The 20,557-nt window shown below is 43.4% G+C and overlaps 1 protein-coding gene across 1 annotated transcript in view; it reads right to left on the reverse strand.

Moving 5' to 3' along the window:
- Positions 1-573: 573 nt before the first annotated feature.
- SULF1 (sulfatase 1) overlaps positions 574-20,557 on the reverse strand; it is a 161,585-nt gene continuing 141,601 nt past the window's right edge. Inside the window, exons 13-22 of the mRNA XM_029223225.1 lie at positions 20,220-20,436; positions 17,721-17,973; positions 16,101-16,197; positions 15,573-15,667; positions 14,978-15,043; positions 13,855-14,027; positions 12,073-12,215; positions 11,855-11,978; positions 9,985-10,018; positions 574-768 (exon numbers count right to left, since the gene is read on the reverse strand). Of these exons, the coding sequence (XP_029079058.1) occupies positions 738-768; positions 9,985-10,018; positions 11,855-11,978; positions 12,073-12,215; positions 13,855-14,027; positions 14,978-15,043; positions 15,573-15,667; positions 16,101-16,197; positions 17,721-17,973; positions 20,220-20,436 (1,233 nt within the window). The 3' untranslated portion in view covers positions 574-737. The remainder of the gene's footprint in view (positions 769-9,984; positions 10,019-11,854; positions 11,979-12,072; positions 12,216-13,854; positions 14,028-14,977; positions 15,044-15,572; positions 15,668-16,100; positions 16,198-17,720; positions 17,974-20,219; positions 20,437-20,557) is intronic.

The raw sequence follows: 20,557 nt of genomic DNA on the forward strand, positions 1-20,557 counted from the left end.
AGGCACCGCCTTCCGGGCTCTGTAAGTCCCGCCTCCTGTGACTCTTCTCCACCTGGTCTGACATCCTGTCTTGGCTGCAGGAGGAAATAGGCTGCTCCTATTGGCGGACGCTTTGATCCCGATGAATGGAGTCAACATCAGGATGCGCGGTAAGATGCAGCCGAACTTCAGAAGCATCTTCTCTTGGAGGACCATCCTGGGGAAGTCCCTTCTGGTGCCTGGGCCCGGGCTGCACCAGCTCCGTCGTCGTGCCATCGCCGCTGAAATCAGTTTCAAGAAGATTGCTCTCTTCATGCTCCAACCACTTGTCAGTTTTATGATTTCTCCAGTGTTCAGAATTCAAACGATTAACTTCGGGCATGTCGTTATTCCATTCAAGTTCACTCTCAGGGCTGAATGTTGGTCGGTTGGAATGCAGGGTGGGAAGGTCAGCCGGCAAGGTCAAAGGAGGTGCTTCTCCAACCCTATGCCTCGGGTCTTCATCTGACTCTGCTGGTGCCGAAAGCTCAGCAGACATAGCCAGGAACCCATCACTTCGAGCACTTTTAGTCTCATTTGCTTTATTTTGCTCATGGTGACTGTTCAACAGTGCAAATACTCTATCTGCAGCCTTCACGTGATTAGTCCAGTCAACCAGACTAAGTCTATAGTTTGGTCTGTCCTCGTAGATGCTTCCATTCACACTGTATAGATCCCCCAGGCCTTGCCAGTTGACGTCTGCAGTGAGACTGGGCTGACTAACCTTCCCATCCGTCCCATAACTGTCCTCTGTGAAAAGAGATGAAGGTGGATCCTTAGTGGAGAAAATATTTCCTACTTACTGGCTAAATAACTTACATTGTTTTTGTGGTACAAGTCAATTTGAAATAAAACACTAAAAAGTATGTTTCCCTAGTAATTTGTTGTCAAGGAGGGGCCAAAGGTTACAAAAGTGACTGAATGATAATGAAATTTGGAAAGAAGATCGAATGAGTGAGAACTTCTATGACCAGGCTTGGCTGGTACTGGAGATACACTGGTATTACCGGTCAGGGGGCTTATGTTTTACTCCTGGCTCTACTCAAGTCTCCTGTGCAATCAGGAAGTCAAGTGAATGAGTCTCTCTGAGTCTTGGTCCCTCATCTGCCACATGTGGGAATAGTTGTGTGATAAAATCTTTACTACTTATAGGGCTGCTGGATGAATGCCCTGGTGGCGCAGTGGTTGAGAGTCCGCCTGCCGATGCAGGGGTCACGGGTTCGTGCCCCAGCCCGGGAAGATCCCACATGCCGCGGAGCGGCTGGGCCCGTGAGCCATGGTCACTGAGCCTGCGCGTCCGGAGCCTGTGCTCCGCAACGGGAGAGGCCACAACAGTGGGAGGCCCGCGTACGGCAAAAAAAAAAAAAAAAAAAGTCAAAGTAATTTAATGTAATAGGCAACGCTTAGTAAGATATTTTTATTTTATATTCCCTGACACTCAGTATAAAAACACATTTGAATGCAATTAAACTCTTCACAGTAAATGGATCTATTTCTTTGATTGCTTTTTTGCCCTAAAAGTTCTATCCTTTACATAAATCAATCATTGAGTGGTTTTTCACAGCATGCAAAGAATACACCAGCTTTCTCTCTCTCGGATTTTTCTACATCACTAATATGACTATAGTTCTGCAGAAAACAACAGCTTTTCTCTAGGTGCGCCCAAGAATGCAATGAACTACCCACAAAGCAATACAGATTAGCAGGAAGAGTGAGTAAAACTATACAAAACCCACACCCTTAGTATAACCAGAAGATAGAGAATTCTAGAATCTTCAAATCACCTGTAAGTGAGAAAAAAGTTAATACCAAGTCCCAGTAGAGCTGTATGTCACACTTTGGGCACCAGCCCTGGGAAGATTGCATACAAGAGAAAAGAAGAAAGAGAGAATGAAGTCAAAAATGGATTTGAAACCATTGCTGGAAAGAATGTTAACCTGAAGTATAAAACACTGTAGAGTCTTGGTAAATCGCGGTACTGACAAATGAGGAAAAGACCTAGAAGGGCACATGAATCGAGGTGGCAGTCTTGAAAGGCATCATTTCAGGGAGAAAAGGAGACAAAGGAAGAGAGAAACAGCCTTTGGAAACTGGCAATAAAGGAAAAAGGAAGCCAAAGGGGGGAAATTTCAGGTCCTGCAAGAAAAAGAGAGAAACAAAGAGATTTGAGGACACACAACCTCTTACAATCCCATCCCCCAATAATAAGAAAATAAAAAAGTAAAAAGAAAGTATAATTGGTTACACAGAAAAGGATCTTCTTAAACCAGGCATCTTGTAAATACTTGAAATTAATAGAAGCAGTCTAAATATAAACAATATTATTAGAAGAGAAAATAGAAAATAAGAACAAAAAGTCTACCATCTTATGAAAATGCCCCTGCCAAAATAAACCGTAAAGTGAAGACAACCACAACGTAACAAGGCTAAGTAAATTGAACCTTCTCAATCAAGCATCCAAGGATGTAAAAGTCACCTTAAATCAGAAATTAAAGTAGGAACCAAGGATCATATATTCAGTCAAGCTCTCCTTCAAGTATCAAGGCTACAGAAAAACAGATTCAAACATGTAAGGGTGCAGAGAATACTGCACACATCAGTTCATCTTGAGCAGAGTCTCCTAGAGGATGAGTTTCATTCATCCAAGAAATCACTGGGGAAACTTCAGCAAAAGGATTGATGGTGAGCACTTAACACGTTTATCAGATCCAGGAGTAAACCAAAATTAATGAGGTAGAGAACAGAAAAAAATGACATATCTAATTAATAAATCAAAATCCTGGTTCTTTAAAAAAAAGGATCAAAACAGATAGTCATTAGCTTACCTAATTAAGAAAAAGGGGAGAAATTTCAAATATACAAAATAGAAAATGACAAGGGAGAAATAATCATTGACATATACAAAATTTAAAACGCAAGCAACTATGTGCAGACATTAAAGTGAACAGATTGGAAAATCTAGATGAAACACATAATTGTCTAGGAAAATACATTTTATTGAAATTGACCCAATAGAGATAGAAAGCTTACACAGAACAATTTCCAAAGAAGGAAAAGAAAGGTTTATAACCTTTATATAAGTTTATAAGAACTACTATAGGAAATTTCTATCAGTCTTGTAAGAATTACACTACAAAGAAGCACCAGGTCTCTATGATTTCACAGGAGAGTTTTACTAAACCTTCAAGGAAAAGAGAATCTCAATGCTCTACAATGTGTTCCAGAGCATAGAAGATCGAAGAACACTTTCAAACTTTTTAACGAAGCAAGTATAACATTGTTAGCTGTGGTAGGCAGAATAGTGGACTCACCCCCCAAAGATGTCCACATTCCTAATCCCTGGAAACTGGGTATGTTGCCTTACATGGCAAAATGGACTTTGCAGATGCAAATTAAGTTATGGATTTTGAGATTGGCGGGGGTGGGGGGGGCGGGGTTATCCTGGAGCAGCCAGGTGGGGCCGATGTAATCCCAGAGGTCTTTTTTAGAAAAAAGGGAGGCAGGAGAGTCAGAGAAAATGTGACCTCGGAAGCAAAGGGATGTGTATGTTGGCGGGGGTGGGGTAGAGGTAGGTATTGAGATTTGAAGACGCTACATTTTCAGCTTTGAAGCTGGAGGAAAGGGCCATGAACAAGGAATGCAGGCAGCTTCTAGAAGCTGGAAAAAGCAAGGAAATGGATTCTTCCCTAGAGCCCCCAGAAAGAACGTAGACCAGCTGATAGCTTGATTTTAGCCCAGTAAAACCCATTTCAGACTTCTGACTTCTAGAAAAGTCAGAGAATAAATCTGTGTTGCTTTAAGGTACTGGGGTAGTTATAAGAGTAATAGGAAACCAGTATAATACCTAAAAAGAGAATGCTAGCATAAACAGAAAGACAATTTCAGACTGAAATCATTTATTAAGATGCAAAAATCCTAAATATTAGTGAAGAGAATTCAATACTATATTAAGAAAATAACACATGATGACCTACTGCAATGGAAAGTTGGTTCATTCTTAGCAAGTCTATTAATACAATATACCATATTAGTAGATCTAAAGAGAAAAATGATCTGCATATCTCCATAGATGCTGAAAAGGCTTTTGACAAATTCAACACTCATTATTGATAAAAACACTAAAAAAAGAATTGATGACTATTTCCCTAACATAATAAAAATGTAAATATCTTAGTCCTAAACATGCTTCTCACTTCATGGGAAAATCCTGAAAGTCTTTTCATTAAGAACAGGGACAAGGTCACATTGTACTGAAAGCATTAGTTTATCCAATTAGATAAATCAGAGACACACAAGTGGGAAAAGAAGCAAAGCTATCTCTACTTGCAAATGTATGGTAGTGTATCTGGAAAATCCAAGAAAATCCATGACAAAGTTAACTCAAAAAAAAAAAAATTTAAAAGGTAGCAGGATGTAAAGTTAATATACAGAACCCAATAGCCCTCATATACACAAACAATAATCAAGTAGAGGTTTTAAGGATGGAGGAAAACCCTATTTACAATAGTAACAAAGAAGATAAAGTACTTATAAATAAACTTAATAAGAATGTGCAAAACCTTTAAGAAAATACTTTTAAAAGCTCCTGAAAGACCCATAAGTATACTTAGCCAGATGGAAAGATGTCCTTTGCTCTTGGATAGAAGACTCAGCATCATAAAGGTATAAATTCTTCCCAATAGCTAATACTTTATAATAACTATAAATGGAGTATAACCTTTAAAAATTGTGAATCACTATAATGTATGCCTGTAACTTACATAATATTGTATATCAACTATACTTCAATAAAAAAAAAAAAGTCTTCCTGATAATTCTTTCAGAAATCAGACAGAAAAATGGTCAAAGACATAACCAGATAATATACAAAATATGTAAAATGTCCTTTGAACTTTCAAAAATACGTGCAACTCTGCTCATAATAAGAGCAATACAAATTAAAACCATACTGCCATACCCTTTTTCTTTCTTATTTGATTGGAAAAAAATTAAAAAGCCTGACAGCTGTCAAAAGCAAACACTGTCATACACTGATGATGGGAATGTAACCCTTATGGAAGAGAATTTGGCAATATTTAATACATCCACATATGCATTTACCTGTTGATACAGTAATCCCACCAATTCATGACTAGGAATTTACTCTGAAGATATTCTCAACAACATGAAATTACACTTGCACAAGGCCCTTTATTGCAGTACTATTTGTAATTGTAAAATATGAAAATAACTGAATAATACATAAAAGAGCAGTTGAATAAATTATGCTTTTTGCAGTTTTGACTTTGGAGCTAGGTGAAGGCATTACATACTAAAAACCAAAATCAAATGAATAATGATGAAGATAGAAAAAACCTAAAATGGAATACAAACAAATAAACAAACCTTACTTTATTTCAAATGAATAACATAACCATAATCAAAGAGGGCGGGGCACAGAACAAGCCCAGATAACTTTGAACATAGCACTGTTTTTTGTTAATCAAAAGAGAAACAATTGAAAAATACACTGAACTCCAGACAGCAGGTTTGTTTTTGCAGTAGTGTGATTTAGCAATTCTGAAATTGCTCTCTGTGTACCAGCAGCATTTGACAAATGACTTAATCCACTGGGGATAATGGAAACTGGATTTCAGTGCCTACCTGTCCCTCCACGGCACACTTCTTTTCAGGGTGCAAGCTGCACAGCAGCACCCAGGGCTCCTGGTCCTGACCCACACCTTTAACAGCCCTGACACAGGTCCCCTCTTCGTCTTAGGAAGCCGACCTCACCTCCAGCCCCTTGAACTCCAAACCCTGGCTTTGACCCATCTCTTGGTCTAGTGCCTTAAACAGAAAAGTTCAACAGTGCTAGCAAGGCAGCTTGAAAAGAAAACGGAGCCCTGAGATGTGACTGAGAGAAGAGACCCGGGGGCAGCTTCCTTAGGACAACACAGAGCAGGGCAGTGAAGGCTGTGTTTTTCCTTTCTGATCTCAAGAGGTTTGGATGGTTCAGAAAATGCATTCGTGTGCTGAACTCTGGGCTGCCAATGAGTGATGATGGAGATGGTGTTGGTGTTGATGAATATCTTTTTGTGTTTCTTATAAAATACAGTAGCATTCTTTTATCACTCATTACCCCCTTTCACATACCGCTTTCTTCATGTGAATGTTTTGGGCCCCCATATTATACCTGACTAATAATACCCATCATCATTGGGGCTTGCTATATGTTAGGCTCTGTTCTCAGCTTCTGACTAGTGAGGCTGGGATCTGAACTCAAGGCAGGGTGGCTTCAGTGTCTGTGCTCTAACCACAGTACTTTGCAGCCTCTAACACACAGCTATGCCACCCGTAACTGTCTACAAGGAACGCACTGTGGCCACAGGGGCAAATTAGTCAAAACAAGCAGAAGCGGTTCCTTAAAAACTAAAGGACACAGTGATCCCATTCCTGGGCATATATTTGGAGAAAACTCTAATTTGAAAAAATACATGCACGCCCATGTTCATAGCAACACTATTTACAATAGCCAGGACATGGAAGCAACCTAAATGTCCATCGACAGAGGAATGGATAAAGAAGATACGGTACATATACAACGGAATACTACTCAGCCACAAAAAAGAATGAAATAATGCCATTTGCAGCAACATGGATGGACCTAGAGATTATCATACTAAGTGAAGTGAGTCAGACAGAGAAAGTCAAATACCATATCACTTATATGCGAAATCTAAAAAAGATACAAATGAACTTGTTTACAAAACAGAAACAGACTCACAGACATAGAAAACAAACTTATGGTTACCAAACGTGAAAGACGGAGGGGAGGGATAAATTAGGAGTATGGAATTAACAGAAACACACTACTATATATAAAATAGATAATCAACAGGGCCTACTGTGTAGCACACGGGACTCTACTTAATATTCTGTAATAACCTATACGGAAAAAGAATCTGAAAAAGAATATATGTATATACATGCATAAAAGTGAAACACTTTGCTGTACACCAGAAACTAACACAGCATTGTAAACCAACTATACTTCAATAAAAAGAAAAAGTCTACTTTACATTTGGAAAAAACAAACAAGCAAAAGCAATGTGGACAGAAGCATGGTCGCTGAGGGTGGGCACGACGTGGCCTGCAGGGTGTGGGACAAAAGGGGGCAGGAAGCAGCCATGCCAGCCTTAGGCTGCCAAGAAGTGACCGTGACCGCCAGCAGCTCATCAAAGGGTAGTGGCATCTGCTTTCACAGGCAATGGGAAAAATAAACGCCCCATCAACCTGTGGATCTGATTCTATTTTGCAACACAGAACTTATTACTTTCAACTCAAGCCAGCAATTATTTCCTGAGTAGAATGGGGGCCACTTTACTGAGCTGTGTCCCTACTCTGAGCTTGTCCTAACCGGGAAAGTGACCAGTGGGAAAAAGCAAAGCGTTTCAGCTACCCTGCCTCATGGACCTCCCACGCCAAAAAAAAAAAAAAAAAAGGAAATTGAACAGGGAACAGACTGGCTTTTAAAAGACCTTCTAAATAAGCCTAAGGATTAATTTTTGAAAATTCACAAAACTGAAGGCAGTTTACAAACTCTTTTGTAGTCAGTCTCGTACAAAGTACATTTTCTAAAATATTCTTGAATTTTCAAATTTCAAATTCTTCAGGTGTGATTGTTCTCATTTTTCTCAAAGGCTTTTGTAATCAAATTGCATGATTCAAAATGCATTTTAATTAGTTTCCTAAAATAAATAAATAAAAATCGTAAAGAATCGAAGCTTCCAAAAACCCATTAGTGGTGCCGTCACGGGAGGGCTGTGGGCTGGTAAACTGGGACGGCAGTTTTTTCGGCCTTTCCACATCTGTTGCCTTTCAATCCAACAGGATGCAGTGGACGGGGGGAGCACATCAAGCACTGCCTTTGGGTGTCCAGTGAGAGCCCAGGTCTGACAGGTCGATGCCCTCCTGTTTCGTCATTTCCTGCCTACGATGTGGATGGCAGCTGAAAAGGTAGTTTGCCTCATGGATTATGAAATGGTGGAGTCTGAAAACGCCAGTCATTCTGAGTTAAAAAGGATCCTTAGATTTGTCCATTGGTAGGGAATTTAGAAGAAGAAAAAAAAAAAACAGGTAACACGAGGTTACCCTGCACACACACTTTCACTGGCCACATTACCAGGGAAGGGACGCCATGCCCTCAACACCTAAAGCTACCAAGGGTTTGCCCAAACGACCCCAGAAATGATGCATTTGGCCCCGTTCAGTGATGGTGGTGACAGGGATCAGGGTAGGGGGAGTCCCAGATCCTGTCCTTTACTCATGACTGGAGTGCAGTTAGCCATTCTTCATCTCAAAGCTGTCCAAGGATGGCTCGGTGAAGAAGAACTCTCTTCCTCATCTCTGACCAGACTTGTGTCTTAAATAACCCGTTAATACCCTTTTCCCTCTGTCATGACAGAAATAAAAGTGGGCCAGAAGGAAAATCCCGAAGCTGTAGAACTGAGCGCATCTTAAAATAACTTAAGTCAGCATCTAGTGTGAGGTCCACTGAAAATGCCCCACTTCAGAAATGTCTTAATGGGACCCCCGGGAAGCAGGTAGATCAGTCCTGGGGTGTGAGATGTTACCTCGTCAGCCCATAGCCTGCGGGAGACCCACGTAAGAGGGGGCTGTCCTGCTGTGTCTTACGTGTGCTGGTGCGGGGTACGCAGGGTGGGTGCGGAGGCAGAGTGAGGAAAGGAAAGGAGAAAGACAAGAGGGGAGAGAAAAAGAAGAGATAGAGAGACCGTTATCAAGGATCCTCAAAAGTCCAGCTTTCTCTGTCTTGTTTGCTTACACCTTCTCCGCCATCATTCAGCTTCTCATGGGACCAATGAACTGCCCTCTGAAAGGAGGAACCTGAGACCACAGCTCAGGAGGCTGGAGGAGGGTCAGGGGGGCCACCAGGGTGCCCCGGACAGGCGATAGTATTCTATTTCTTTGAGACAGTATCAAGATGGGTGACACCAGTGAGGTCCATGTTCCTTTGATGAAAGTGTTTCTCCCAAGAGGATTCGTGAACTAAAGCAGTGACACATCCGTGCCTCAGTTTCCCCTCAGTAAAGTGGTAAGGACAGACCCCTCCTGCCCCACACGGCATGTTTCTGACAGACCTGCTTGAAGTCTAAGCTTGGAGTAGAAGTTTCTGTGCAAGGGCTGCCACGGCCGCCAGGCATTCTGGGTCCCCCTCCCCGACCCTGGGGCACAGGGAGGTAAGCGTGATGGATGGGGGGCTGGAGGGGATAAGAGGGCTGGGCTGAGGGCCGTTCGTCAAGCTTTCATGTGTCAGGCACTATTGTCTCCAGGCTGTGCTGGGGCCTTTCTGCGAGACTTGATTCCAGATACCCTGACCCCGACTCCCACGCTTCCTATTCACTCACCACCACCCGGCAAAGCTTCTGAGCCCCATCACCGCTGCTTTCACCACCAAAGTTAATTAAAGGCTGTGAACGAGGAAACGCCTTCTCTTTGCCCCAACTTTGGCTCTAGCGTGCTCTTAAAATTCCCGTGACGCCTTTCATGATTTTGACTTCATAGTTCATAAAATCTCTACCTCATTTCTGTGAAGGCTCTCCACCAAATCAACGTGTAAGCACCACCAGGAAAATAATTCTCCCCCCTTGTCCCCAGGGCTCCCGAAGGTCATTCTGTTTTCTCCCTCTTCACATCATTCCGTGCTTAAAAGCACCATCCAACAAGCAATCAAGCACGGGACTGAGTGAATGCTCTGAGAGACATCTTGTTGTGACAATGAGTTGATTTAAAAGCAAAATGACAGATCTGTCCCCAGTGACACAAGACGGTGGAGAAAGCTGTTAGAACATGCATGCACCCCAAGCTACGCTCTGTACGACAAGGTGAGAAACAGAAATGAGTTAAAGTGGCTGAATCATGCAATGACTGGGAAAGAAGCTGCCAGGGAGAATAAAAAAGTGTGAATACCTGTGCAGGTCATAGCTTCCTCCATCTTTATTTCCTGATATAGGAAAATATAAGAGTAATTTATGTTAGCTTTACAACTCATAAAACCACCCACTGTGTCATGTTCCATGCACAACATCTAAACCCTAGAAAGAAATATATCGTGTGAAATACAGACAGTGCCGGAGCCCAACAGAGCTTTTCTATTAGACAGGTTCAAAATGAGGATGGAAAGCTATAAATAAAAAGGTTTAAGATAAAACGTATCAGACTTCACATGAAAAATGGGTGAGGGTGAGATAGGAAAGCCCATTTCAAAGCGATAAAACGGTACTTCCCGAAGTCCATGTAAGTCTCAGGAATAGTTAACTTTTGGTTATTTTAGACAAAACACTTGGAAAAAAGGGCCAATAATCATCTCCCTCAGGAAGCGTCTAGAAGGTGGACAGGACTACTTGAAGCGTAACGGTAACAAGAGGTCCGCCTGGCGTGTCGTTCACCACTTAGAGACTCTATCAGGTTTCACTAAGTGGAGCTGCTGTGTCATCACCAGTAGGAGTGCTATGTTCTTCAGGGCAGAAATATCCGGGTGTAATATTTCTAGTGCCTCTAATACTTGTTTCAATTTCCAGGCCTTAGGGGGCTTTTTGGGGGGTAAAATTTGAGGAAAAGGTCAACAGATAAGCAGGATATCTGAAAAGATTTAAGCTGAGTGGAGTCAGTGACCAAAAGACCTGGCTGGACTCTTCTGGCTGGCAACGAATTCCAATAAGGTTTTTACTGAGGGGTGGTGACTGACAGCTGTGATGGGACCGCCCACAGGATTTAGAATTTCCTCTGGGGTTCACAGCTTGAATGCAGTGAGGACCCTATAATGGTGGAAATGACAGGTGACGATGCTGATCATTTCAGGATGTGCCACTGCCCGCCCCCCTCCCCGCTGAGTCCCCCATCAAGGCTCATGGCTTGGGGAGCTGCTTACTTTTATTGCTGGTTCTGCAGGGGACCCACAGAGACACAGGCCCTTAAGGACACTGAGAAAACTCAGCTGCCCAACAGAGGGTTTTTGCAAATTGCTCCCCACTGCCTTTGGGTCTAGCTCTTCACCCTTTTGGGGTTGGCATGCTGTGCCCTTGGCCAGCCTCAGCTCTTTCTCCTTCCTCCTATGGACAGCTGACATTTACATTTCCACAGGAATTATGAGAAAATAAGTATTCTCATTAACCAGGAAAGAGCTGGGACGGACCCTGAAAAGAACTGCATCTCCATGAGCCAAAGGAGAAATGAGTTTAACATTGCAGACCAGGGAGGGAACATCTGGCTGATTCCATACAGGCCCTCTTATACTTTCAGATCTCAAGACCACGTTGTGCTCAAACATCTCTAGTTTCAGATGGGAAATACTTGCAGAAGAAATCTAATTCAATGTGTCGTGGGCAGGGATCCAACTGGGGGAGTTCCAAACTCTGAGAAGCAGAAATAGGGCATTGTGTGTTTCCATCCCAATTCTCTTAAAAAAAAATAGGATATCCTGGTTGACCTAGAGTATATCTTATGACTGTTGACATCCATAACAAATAAACCCCCAATACTTTCATCCCGTTTTCCAGTGGATGCTTCCATCAGGAATTGAGGTTTACTAAGAGAATGGATCTTTGGGAGAGATGGAATGAAACACTCCCCAAATCTTCGGGGGTATTAAATTTTTCATTAGTGCGCCAGAGCTAAACTAGAGAACAAAATATGTTTGGAATTGCCTGGCAAGTTTCCCCTGTAAGGATCCCAAACTAGACGTTTCTATGTCTTCTATCCCCAACTACATGTTTCAAAGGCAGAAAACTTGACAACAGAAAGAACTTACTATGGGACACAAAAATTTTTTTTTCCTTACCAACTTCTAGGCCCTTAGGTCTTGGGTTGCACTGCTTATACCCCTGACAGCTCCTGAGTTCCACCAGCTGCATGTGTAGCTGATTCAAAACGCCCCGTTCTATCGTGTGCACGGTATTTGTGAGCTGTGGATGAAGCGGCCAGGACAGTATCTTTAAGCTCACGTTCTGCTTATTCCATTTTCAATAAGCTTCATAAAACGAAAACATATTGACTTACCTGATAAGGATCAGTATTCATATCAAAATACTCCAAAAAGCCAGTGGCGAACTCACAGAAGAGAAAATTATGCGTGTCATTAACTGTCCGCAAACACCAGTAGGTGTTATTGTTAGAACTCGTGCAAGCACAGAAAGAGCCCACTGTCGGTAAGAAAGAAAAACAAAACGAAAAGAATGAGAAAACCCAGGAGCCCAGCCATTCCAGCGTTCCCTATCTTTACATTTCGAAGTTCACATTTTCTTTCTTGCAAATACTGTGCGTGTAGACGTGAAAAACAATGACATTTCTCCCCCTCTCTGTACAAATTTGCTGTGAGATTAGGTGAAGATGCAAAACAACAGTGGCAACCTAGGAGGGTGATGATAGGCTGAAGGCGAAGGTGAAGTTTCAGGCTCTTTCGTTTGCTGTCCCCTTAGCTCTGTGGGGCACTGTCTCCAAAACAGGGTGACTGAGTAGAGAACGGGAAGGAAAGTATCGGAACTCCTATTTATGGTTGTTTTAATTTTTTTTAAAGAGGGAAAAAATGGTTCCTTAATAAAAAGAGGGACCCAGTGCCTTAGCTTGCTCTGAATGTCAGATGGTCGCGTGTCACAAATGGTGCCTGGAAAGAGAGGGGATTCTGCAGTGTGGATGGGTTTGGAGGAGGCTTGAGCGCCGCTCAGTGGATTTAAGGATGACAAAATTTGTGATCTTGCAGACTCTCTACAACACTTGAACATGAGATGGACTGTCACCATGAACATCTTTTGTACCACGCAGAGGTCCACTGGTTGACTTGTAGAAAGTACGGGAAAGAGAGGTCCAATGAAAGCTTCTGCTACTCCCTCTGCCTGGGGTGCTGCACCCCCAACCCCTGTTCACATGATTCCTTCTCTCCACGCCTCAGGTTTCAGCTTCAATTTCACCTCTTCAGAAAGGCCCTTTATCCCTACCCTCTCTAAAAGGGACCCTTTTAAAAACTTTGATCACTGTTTCCTTCACAGCATTATTACAACTTGTAATTATTTTATTGATTTCATTTACTTTCTTTCTTTACCGCTCTTGGAATATAAGTGTCTTGAGGGCAGAGAAGGAGGTGTGTCTCGCTCATGGTGTGTCTCCCGTGCTCGGCCCAGAGCCTGATGGAGAACAGATCGCCAGCAAGCTCTGTGACCGTCAGATCCCCACATTCAAAGTTAAAGCTAGGCCTTTAAGAGTTCACTCAGCCTCGAGTATGTAAACATTATGTAAACATAACTGCAAACATAGACCCTGAAATCAAGATGCACCAAAACAGAAAGAGAAACAAAAATGATCACAAATAGGCCCTAGGTCTCCCCAAGGATGATCTCTGGTTTCCTGGGAGTCTCCAAATCCCGGTTTGAGAAACATTGACCTGGACTTCAAGTGCAAGTCTCCATGCACTTGAAATAAAGCAGAAATGAAGTATATTGGGGACAAAATTGTTCATCCATTTATTTAGTTCCTTAGTGGCAAAGCAGTCTTGCTGGGCCGGAAGTCGGTCAGGGTCTGGGTACTCTGTGAAATATCGTCAGGAGAAAAACCCACGGAGAGCTGGGCATTTTCAAACAAAACGTCAAAATAAAAATTTCTAAAGAAAAACGTAACTTTGGGCACAATGATTCTAGTTGTCAGTATAGACAATGATATGATGCTTTAATCTAGAATCTTTCTAGAGTCCTGGTTTCAAGCTGCTGAGTTCCTAGTCTAAGTGACCGGGCACGAGCTGCTGGCTGTTGGGACGGTGGCAGGAAGTGGCAGTTAGATGGGGCAACTCACGGTTCCAGAACGGCGCCGTCTGCCAGTGGTTGTTGTCATGCGTGAAGCAGGTGAGGCCAGGAAGGCTGCACTCCTCACCCTTCCGCTGCCGTTTCTTCTCCTTCCTCTCTTTCTTCCTCCTGCGGTTCTCCTTGAAAAGCTGCAGTTTGCTGTCTACTTCTTGAGCGGCTTCTCTGTTCCAATATAAGGGACTTTTTAATGATCAGAAAGCACTTCTCAAGTAAAAATAGGATTGTTGCTATGAATCGCACACACATATTTTTAGGCATAAGATAGCAGACACACAATAATGGATGGCCTTACTTTTCCAGAGGGCCTCGAAACACAACATGTAAGCAATATTGAAGACAAACTCATGAAGTGACGCTCTTAGAATTTTACTGAATCTTAACAGGATTGACGGTTTCTTCCTATTGACATGCAAACATTGATGGAAATAAATGTCAATGTGAATCAGTAGATCCTGTTGGCCATGCCCTTTGGGCAAGTGACTTAACTTCCTGGTGGCCCGGTATCTATCAGCCATGAAGTCAATGATTGGTCGGATTAGATGACTTGAATTAGGTTTCTAAAATTCTCTGGACAAATCCTACAAAATAGGCTTGGAAAGAATTAAAAAAAACTTTTTTTTATTATCTTGATCTTTCCATGAAGGGCTCAAATTTTGTTGAGGCTCAAATATTAAATTCCCTTTACATGCACATTTTACGATTATTTTAAGAAGATGTCTTTTTCTTCCAACTTATAGAATTCAACACAATTGCGTGCTGCTCTGCAGAACACACAGACCTAATTCAGCGAGTCCACATCTCCTAATCACTGTCCACAGAAAGCAGTGCATGGAGTACAATCTAGATACCAGCCGATACACCAGCAGAGAGCACACACGCAATTAGAGCAGAACTTCAAATGATGCTCCCTCCTGGGATTCCAAAAATATCGATTGCCATGGTCCCTTGGCAAGACGTGTGCTTGTTTTCAACTTCTTGAGCTAATGCCCTCCCAGTTGCGTCTACTTTTCTTAAGCAGCACCACTTGGAACACAGGAGTCCCAGCAGCCTTTCAGAAAGGCCCTGCAAAAAGTCCTTCACTCCCAGCAAATGTGGCAAAAACAGTTACTTACTTGAATGGGTGAAGGTGGCTCTTTAATTTCTCTTGCTTTTTCACACCTTTCTCTTTGTTGTAATAGCTGCAGGCAAGAAGGTTGAAAAGTGAGTCTTCATAATTGTGCATTTGATCAAACAGTTGATTTATATAATGGAAGAAAAATACAAGGTAGGCAGTTATTTTGTTGTATGTAACAATCTTTTTTTTTTTTTTTGCGGTACGCGGGCCCCTCACTGTTGTGGCCTCTCCCGTTGCGGAGCACAGGCTCCGGACGCGCAGGCCCAGCGGCCATGGCTAACGGGCCCAGCCGCTCCGCGGCATGTGGGATCCTCCCGGACTGGGGCACGAACCCGTGTCCCCTGCATCGGCAGGCGGACTCTCAACCACTGCGCCACCAGGGAAGCCCTGTAACAATCTTTTAAGTAAATGGGACTTTTTTTTTAAGCTTCTGCTTAGGTTTATGACGTGTTTAATTTGACATACATGGTTTAGATCATTACAATATATGATATCAATTTATTAAGCTTTCTATTGGTAAAAGAGAGAAACAAGCCTACTGTGCATCACTGCAGCTTGTGTGAAAATGAGACCATGGATGGACACACACCCACCTCTGTTTATTGCAGCCACACTCCTCAGGTTTCCTTCTCTTTAGATGTCCTCTCACCTCTCTTAAATTCTTAATTTTATCTTGCAAAGCCTCAATCTGGAAAACACGCATGTCAACCGCGGCATTTTAAGATCAACATTTTCTATACAAAGCATCTTTCTTTCCACCCTATTTTCCGTGTTTACAGCTACACAGTTACAGCTCTTCATCTGAGGTGATAATTAATTTGGAAACAAGCTGGGCATAGACTATGTCTACCTCTATATTCCAACGATGTGTTATAATAAACATTAACACAGCTGCCTCTTTTATAATTGAATCGTTTTGCTCACAGAGATTTCAAGAGGTCATGCTTTTTTCACCTTCTATTTTGTTTTCAGTCAGGAATATCGCTGTATCACTGGAGAAGCAGAAGCAGCTTGTTCTTCTGCTCTTCACATAATTATCAAAAAGATGAGTGTACACAGCAGGGCTGGCAGGTGCAGTGCGCTTTTGGAATATACCTTCCAAGTACATGGCCATGGCTCACCTCTTTATCAATGTACGCCTTGTGGTCCTTCCAGGCTCTGGCTGATTGATAAAGTTCTCTCTCACAATGGATTGTATCATTTGGAAGAATAAAGCACCTGCAAAAACCAAGCAAACAACATTAGAAACAGGCTTCTATTCTAATATGAAAAAGCAATTAAAAATAGCCAAGGGAACTTCATTATCCTCTATACCAGAGGTCCCCAACCCCCAGGCCATGGACCAGTAGTGGTCCGCGGCCTATCAGGATCTGGGTGGCACGGCAGGAGGTGCACGGTGGGCAAGAGAGTGAAGCTTCATCTGCCTCTCCCCATCTCTTCCCATCGCTCGCAATACCGCCTAGACCATCACCTGCTCCCTCCCCGCCCATGTAGAAAAATTGTCTTCCATGAAACCGGTTCCTGGTGCCAGAAAGGTTGGGGACCGCTGCTCTAACTGTTTAATCGGGATGCAAGCAGTTACCTGGAGCTGAGCTACAGACAAGGATAAGTGGGAATGTTTCCTGGCTACTGGTGAGGTCAGAGGATGGTATCAGAGAGACGTCATTCATCACAAAGATCAAGGCAACATTCAATATTCACACCCCCATGAACAAATATCACCCCCCCAAAAAAAACTCCATTTTTGAAAGCCCCACCAAATACTGTAGGAAAAAAATGTTCTCACAGTTGTAACGGAAATGGTTGATGTGAAGAAATACAGAGATAGAAGGTGGTTATTCATCCCACTCATTTTGTTACAAAGAGCCTGTCTGAGGTGTCCCATTAAGTTTGAAGCAAAGAAGCAGCCCCAGGGATGGACAGCAGGTGGGATGGGGGAGCAAATCAACACTGAATGAGAAACAAACCCGGGTCTCAATCTTTTAGCCTCTGGAACCATAACCACTGCGGGCACCAGGAGACCCGTCCCAGAGATAAAGATGCTGGCAGGGCTCACAGCACCCCACCTCCCTAAAGTGATGAAATGAAAGAGAAAACAAAGATCTTGCTAATAAATTCAGAAAGAAAAGATGTCTCTATCAAGAGGGCACACAGATTTTGGAAGGAACTGAAGACCCAGGGCAGTCGGTTAAGGCCGAGGGGAATCTCCTCCCTCCCCATCTCTGTGACTCTCTGGGATCTGGAGAGGTCAGGTGTTTCTGCATCTCATATCCATCCTCAACCCACGCCATCTTTCTGGAAGCTTCTCCGGGACCCAGAGTCCTCCCTTGGGCTGTGTTTCATTTCTGAGAGCCTAACACTGTAACTGCTCTGAGCCGCAGTGCCCATGAAGCACCGAGAGCCTTTCCAGCCCCGGTAATGTTTTCCATGTGTTTTCTAGACTCCACAAAGGTAACTGCTTCAGGGCAGCACTCCACTCCTGCTGAGTCAAGATGTGACGGCATCACTCTGGCTAAACGCCCAGTTGATCAGCCTTCATGTGAAACTGACCCAAAGCAAACGTCCAAATCTATGACTGTTTGGACTCCTTGTTGCTTCTTTAACCCCCAGGTATGTATCACATCGGCCAGCTCTAGGAACACCGTACTGCTGAGTGATATCGCTTTTTGTAAAGGGGCAAAATCATATGATACGGAGGGATGACTTTGAACTCAATCCCCGTGAACACAAAGCCTTCCTACTTGTGCGTCACTCGGACAGTGGCGGGCAGGCCCACGGCATTGCCGCTGTCGGCCAGCATCGCGTCCCCATCACCGCCGCTGGTGGCCTGGCGGCCTCTGGGCCCTTGGCGACCTTCATCGTGACGCTTGGCAATGTTTCGTGGTCGCAGGACTTGCAGTTCTTCTTCTTCCAGGTTTATGTCATATATTTCGCCTTCAAATTCGACTGACAAGGAGCGTGTCTGCCGGGTATGGACAAATCTGGGCTTGTACTCTGGAAATAAGGGAAGACAGGTTAACACGGATGGCCAGGTGTAGTTTAGGAGGGAAGAAGATGATCGCCAGGCTTGGTGAGCGTTTTGGGGAAGGCATTGCTGAGGGGCGCATCATGGTGCAGTGGCCGGCCCAGGGGAATGCACACCGGGAGAGGCAGGCCATGGTCCTGGCTTTGCAAGTGCAGAGCACTGTGTTGGATGGTGTGTTTCTCTGGGTCTCAGGCCTTTCATCCCTCAAGTGAGGGGGTAGATCCAGGTGATCTCTAAGACCCTTTCCCCTTAGGGCAGGCTGTGAACTTCTACATCAAGGTTTCAAAGTGAACTACAAAGCAGCTCGGATAAAGCTATTAGTAATAGTAATGACTATAATTAGCTGTTAATAATAAAACTATTAATAGTAATGACTATAATGAGCTTTTGCTATATATTATTCCCATCGTCCTTATCTCTAATGCACAATCATGAAAGACAGGAATTATGACAATAAATCCTCACATTAAAAAATCTATCAGATGGTCAAAACAGGCTCATGAATTTGTTATCATCTTTATATTATGATGAGAAAACTGAAGCTTTGAATGTTACATACTTTTGCCAGGTGACGCAGCCAATAGTTGTGGGATCTCAGACTACAACCTATCAGATTCTAAAGATTACAGTCTTCCCACGACACTGGGCTGCTTTCTCAAAAAGGTGAATGTTCCAGACACTTTCTATTTGCACAAATAATAGAAGATTGCTCTAAGAAAAATTAAATTTTGCAAATGCTTTCATCAGCCAACTGACTAAATGCCTGGCCGATGGACAGTAACGCCAGGGGGAGATGAATGTGCTCTCTGGTCACCAGAGACCACTGTCAAGGCTCATTGTGGGCTAGATAAGAGCTTTAACATGCACACACTGCTCCCCGCTGATCAGATGCACTCAGGCTCTGCAGGGGGGCCGGGGGGGCCACTCAGTGGCCTTATGTGTCCAGCCCGCTGCGAAAGCAGGAAGAAAGGGAGCACATTGGCTGTGAGATCAGAATCATTTCGTTCTCTGCAGGATGCAGCTCTCAGAGGAAACGCCCCTGTGCATTGGATCAATGAGAGCGCTCACGAATTCCATCATTACGCAAAAGAAGAGCATTCACTCCCGTTCTCAAACACACAATACTCCACGTGGCTTGAAAAAGTGGCCCCAGACTTCTTGAGCTTGTGCTCCACACGGAAAAGTCAGTGTGTTTTATGGTCAGTGCCTGGGGAGCGACAACTGAACTTCTTGAGAGAAAAGAGGCTTCCCCCACCTCCAAGCTGGACACTGGAGATGGCTTCTGTTAAGGGAGAGGGTCAGGGGTCCTGTCCCTTGTCGTTTTCCCATTTGAAATCTTTGTGTGAATTATTAAACCTGGCATTTTCTCTCAGGAGGAAAATCTCCAAAGTCAATTATTTTCAGCCTCTGGGGTTATTGATTCCTTTAATATTTTGTTGAAAGTTACGGACATCCAGAAACATGTGCATATATACACATAGAATATACTTAAGATTTTGGATAAAATGCTAGAGGCTCATGATCCTATAAAGTTCATTTGTGAAGGCCAGGATAAAAAAGCCTGTTCTAAGAGCTTCCATTGTCCTCTAGTGAATGATTTGATTCCCTGGTTTTGGGCATAGAATTTAATTTAATGTATCCTGCTTTCCAAAACCAGTTCAGAAAGGCGTTATCATAGAAATAAGTCACTTTTCACATTACGCCACTAGATGGCACTAGACTCTCACTCTTTTATGGAAGGTGCCGCTTCATAGGAATCTGACAGCTGCCTGAGAAGAGTTTTTATGAAGATGCTAGGCACTGCTTCTCATGCTGAATTCGGCTAGTTTGACCCCGCCAGTCAATAAGAGGAATTAGAAACATATATCATCCTAAAACAGATATGCCGTTTAAAAAAGCATTTATGCTTCTCCTGTTAGTTAAATGCACAAGCACTGAAACCTCGGAGTTTTCTTTTCCTTCTTTTTTAAGTGTGCATGTTTTGTGTCTGCTGCTTTTACCGAATATATTTTCACCCTAAGCTTAATATTCACGAAGCAAAATTTCAAATGACCTCGGCTTTCATATTGTAAACAGAACTATTATTTGCTTTTAGCCCCAAACCTGTGCATTGATAATATCTAACATGTAGATGGATCAAGACGTTTTTGTCTCCCTAACATCCATTCCCAAAGGCCTTGGGCTGCCACTGAGAGGGTCACGGCGAATGGCTTACTCGGGGTCCCCTGGTTCCTTAGGTACTGCCTCTGACTCTTTCTCTGGCTTCTGCCGGCCCGATAACCGGCATCTCCACAATTGCACTCTTTGTCATTGTCGTGGAAGCTGCGAGAGAAGAGGGGCCTCGTGCTGTGCCGGACGGCTAGCAGGTCACCAGACCCCTTGCACTTGTGAATCCGAAGCTTGCCAGATGCGTCCTCGACACACCGCCACTTCTGCAAAAGCCAACGTGAGAGCAAGTTACCCATCCCGAGTCAGGTGTTCCTGATTAAAGACTGCTGCTTTTGTTTTTGGAACCCTGGCGGCACCCTTAAAAAGAGCCAAGGACAAAAGGCC

The sequence above is a fragment of the Monodon monoceros genome, unplaced genomic scaffold (genome assembly GCF_005190385.1).
Source record: "Monodon monoceros isolate NGI ecotype Baffin Bay Population unplaced genomic scaffold, NGI_Narwhal_1 Super_Scaffold_14, whole genome shotgun sequence".
NCBI lineage: Eukaryota > Metazoa > Chordata > Mammalia > Artiodactyla > Monodontidae > Monodon > Monodon monoceros.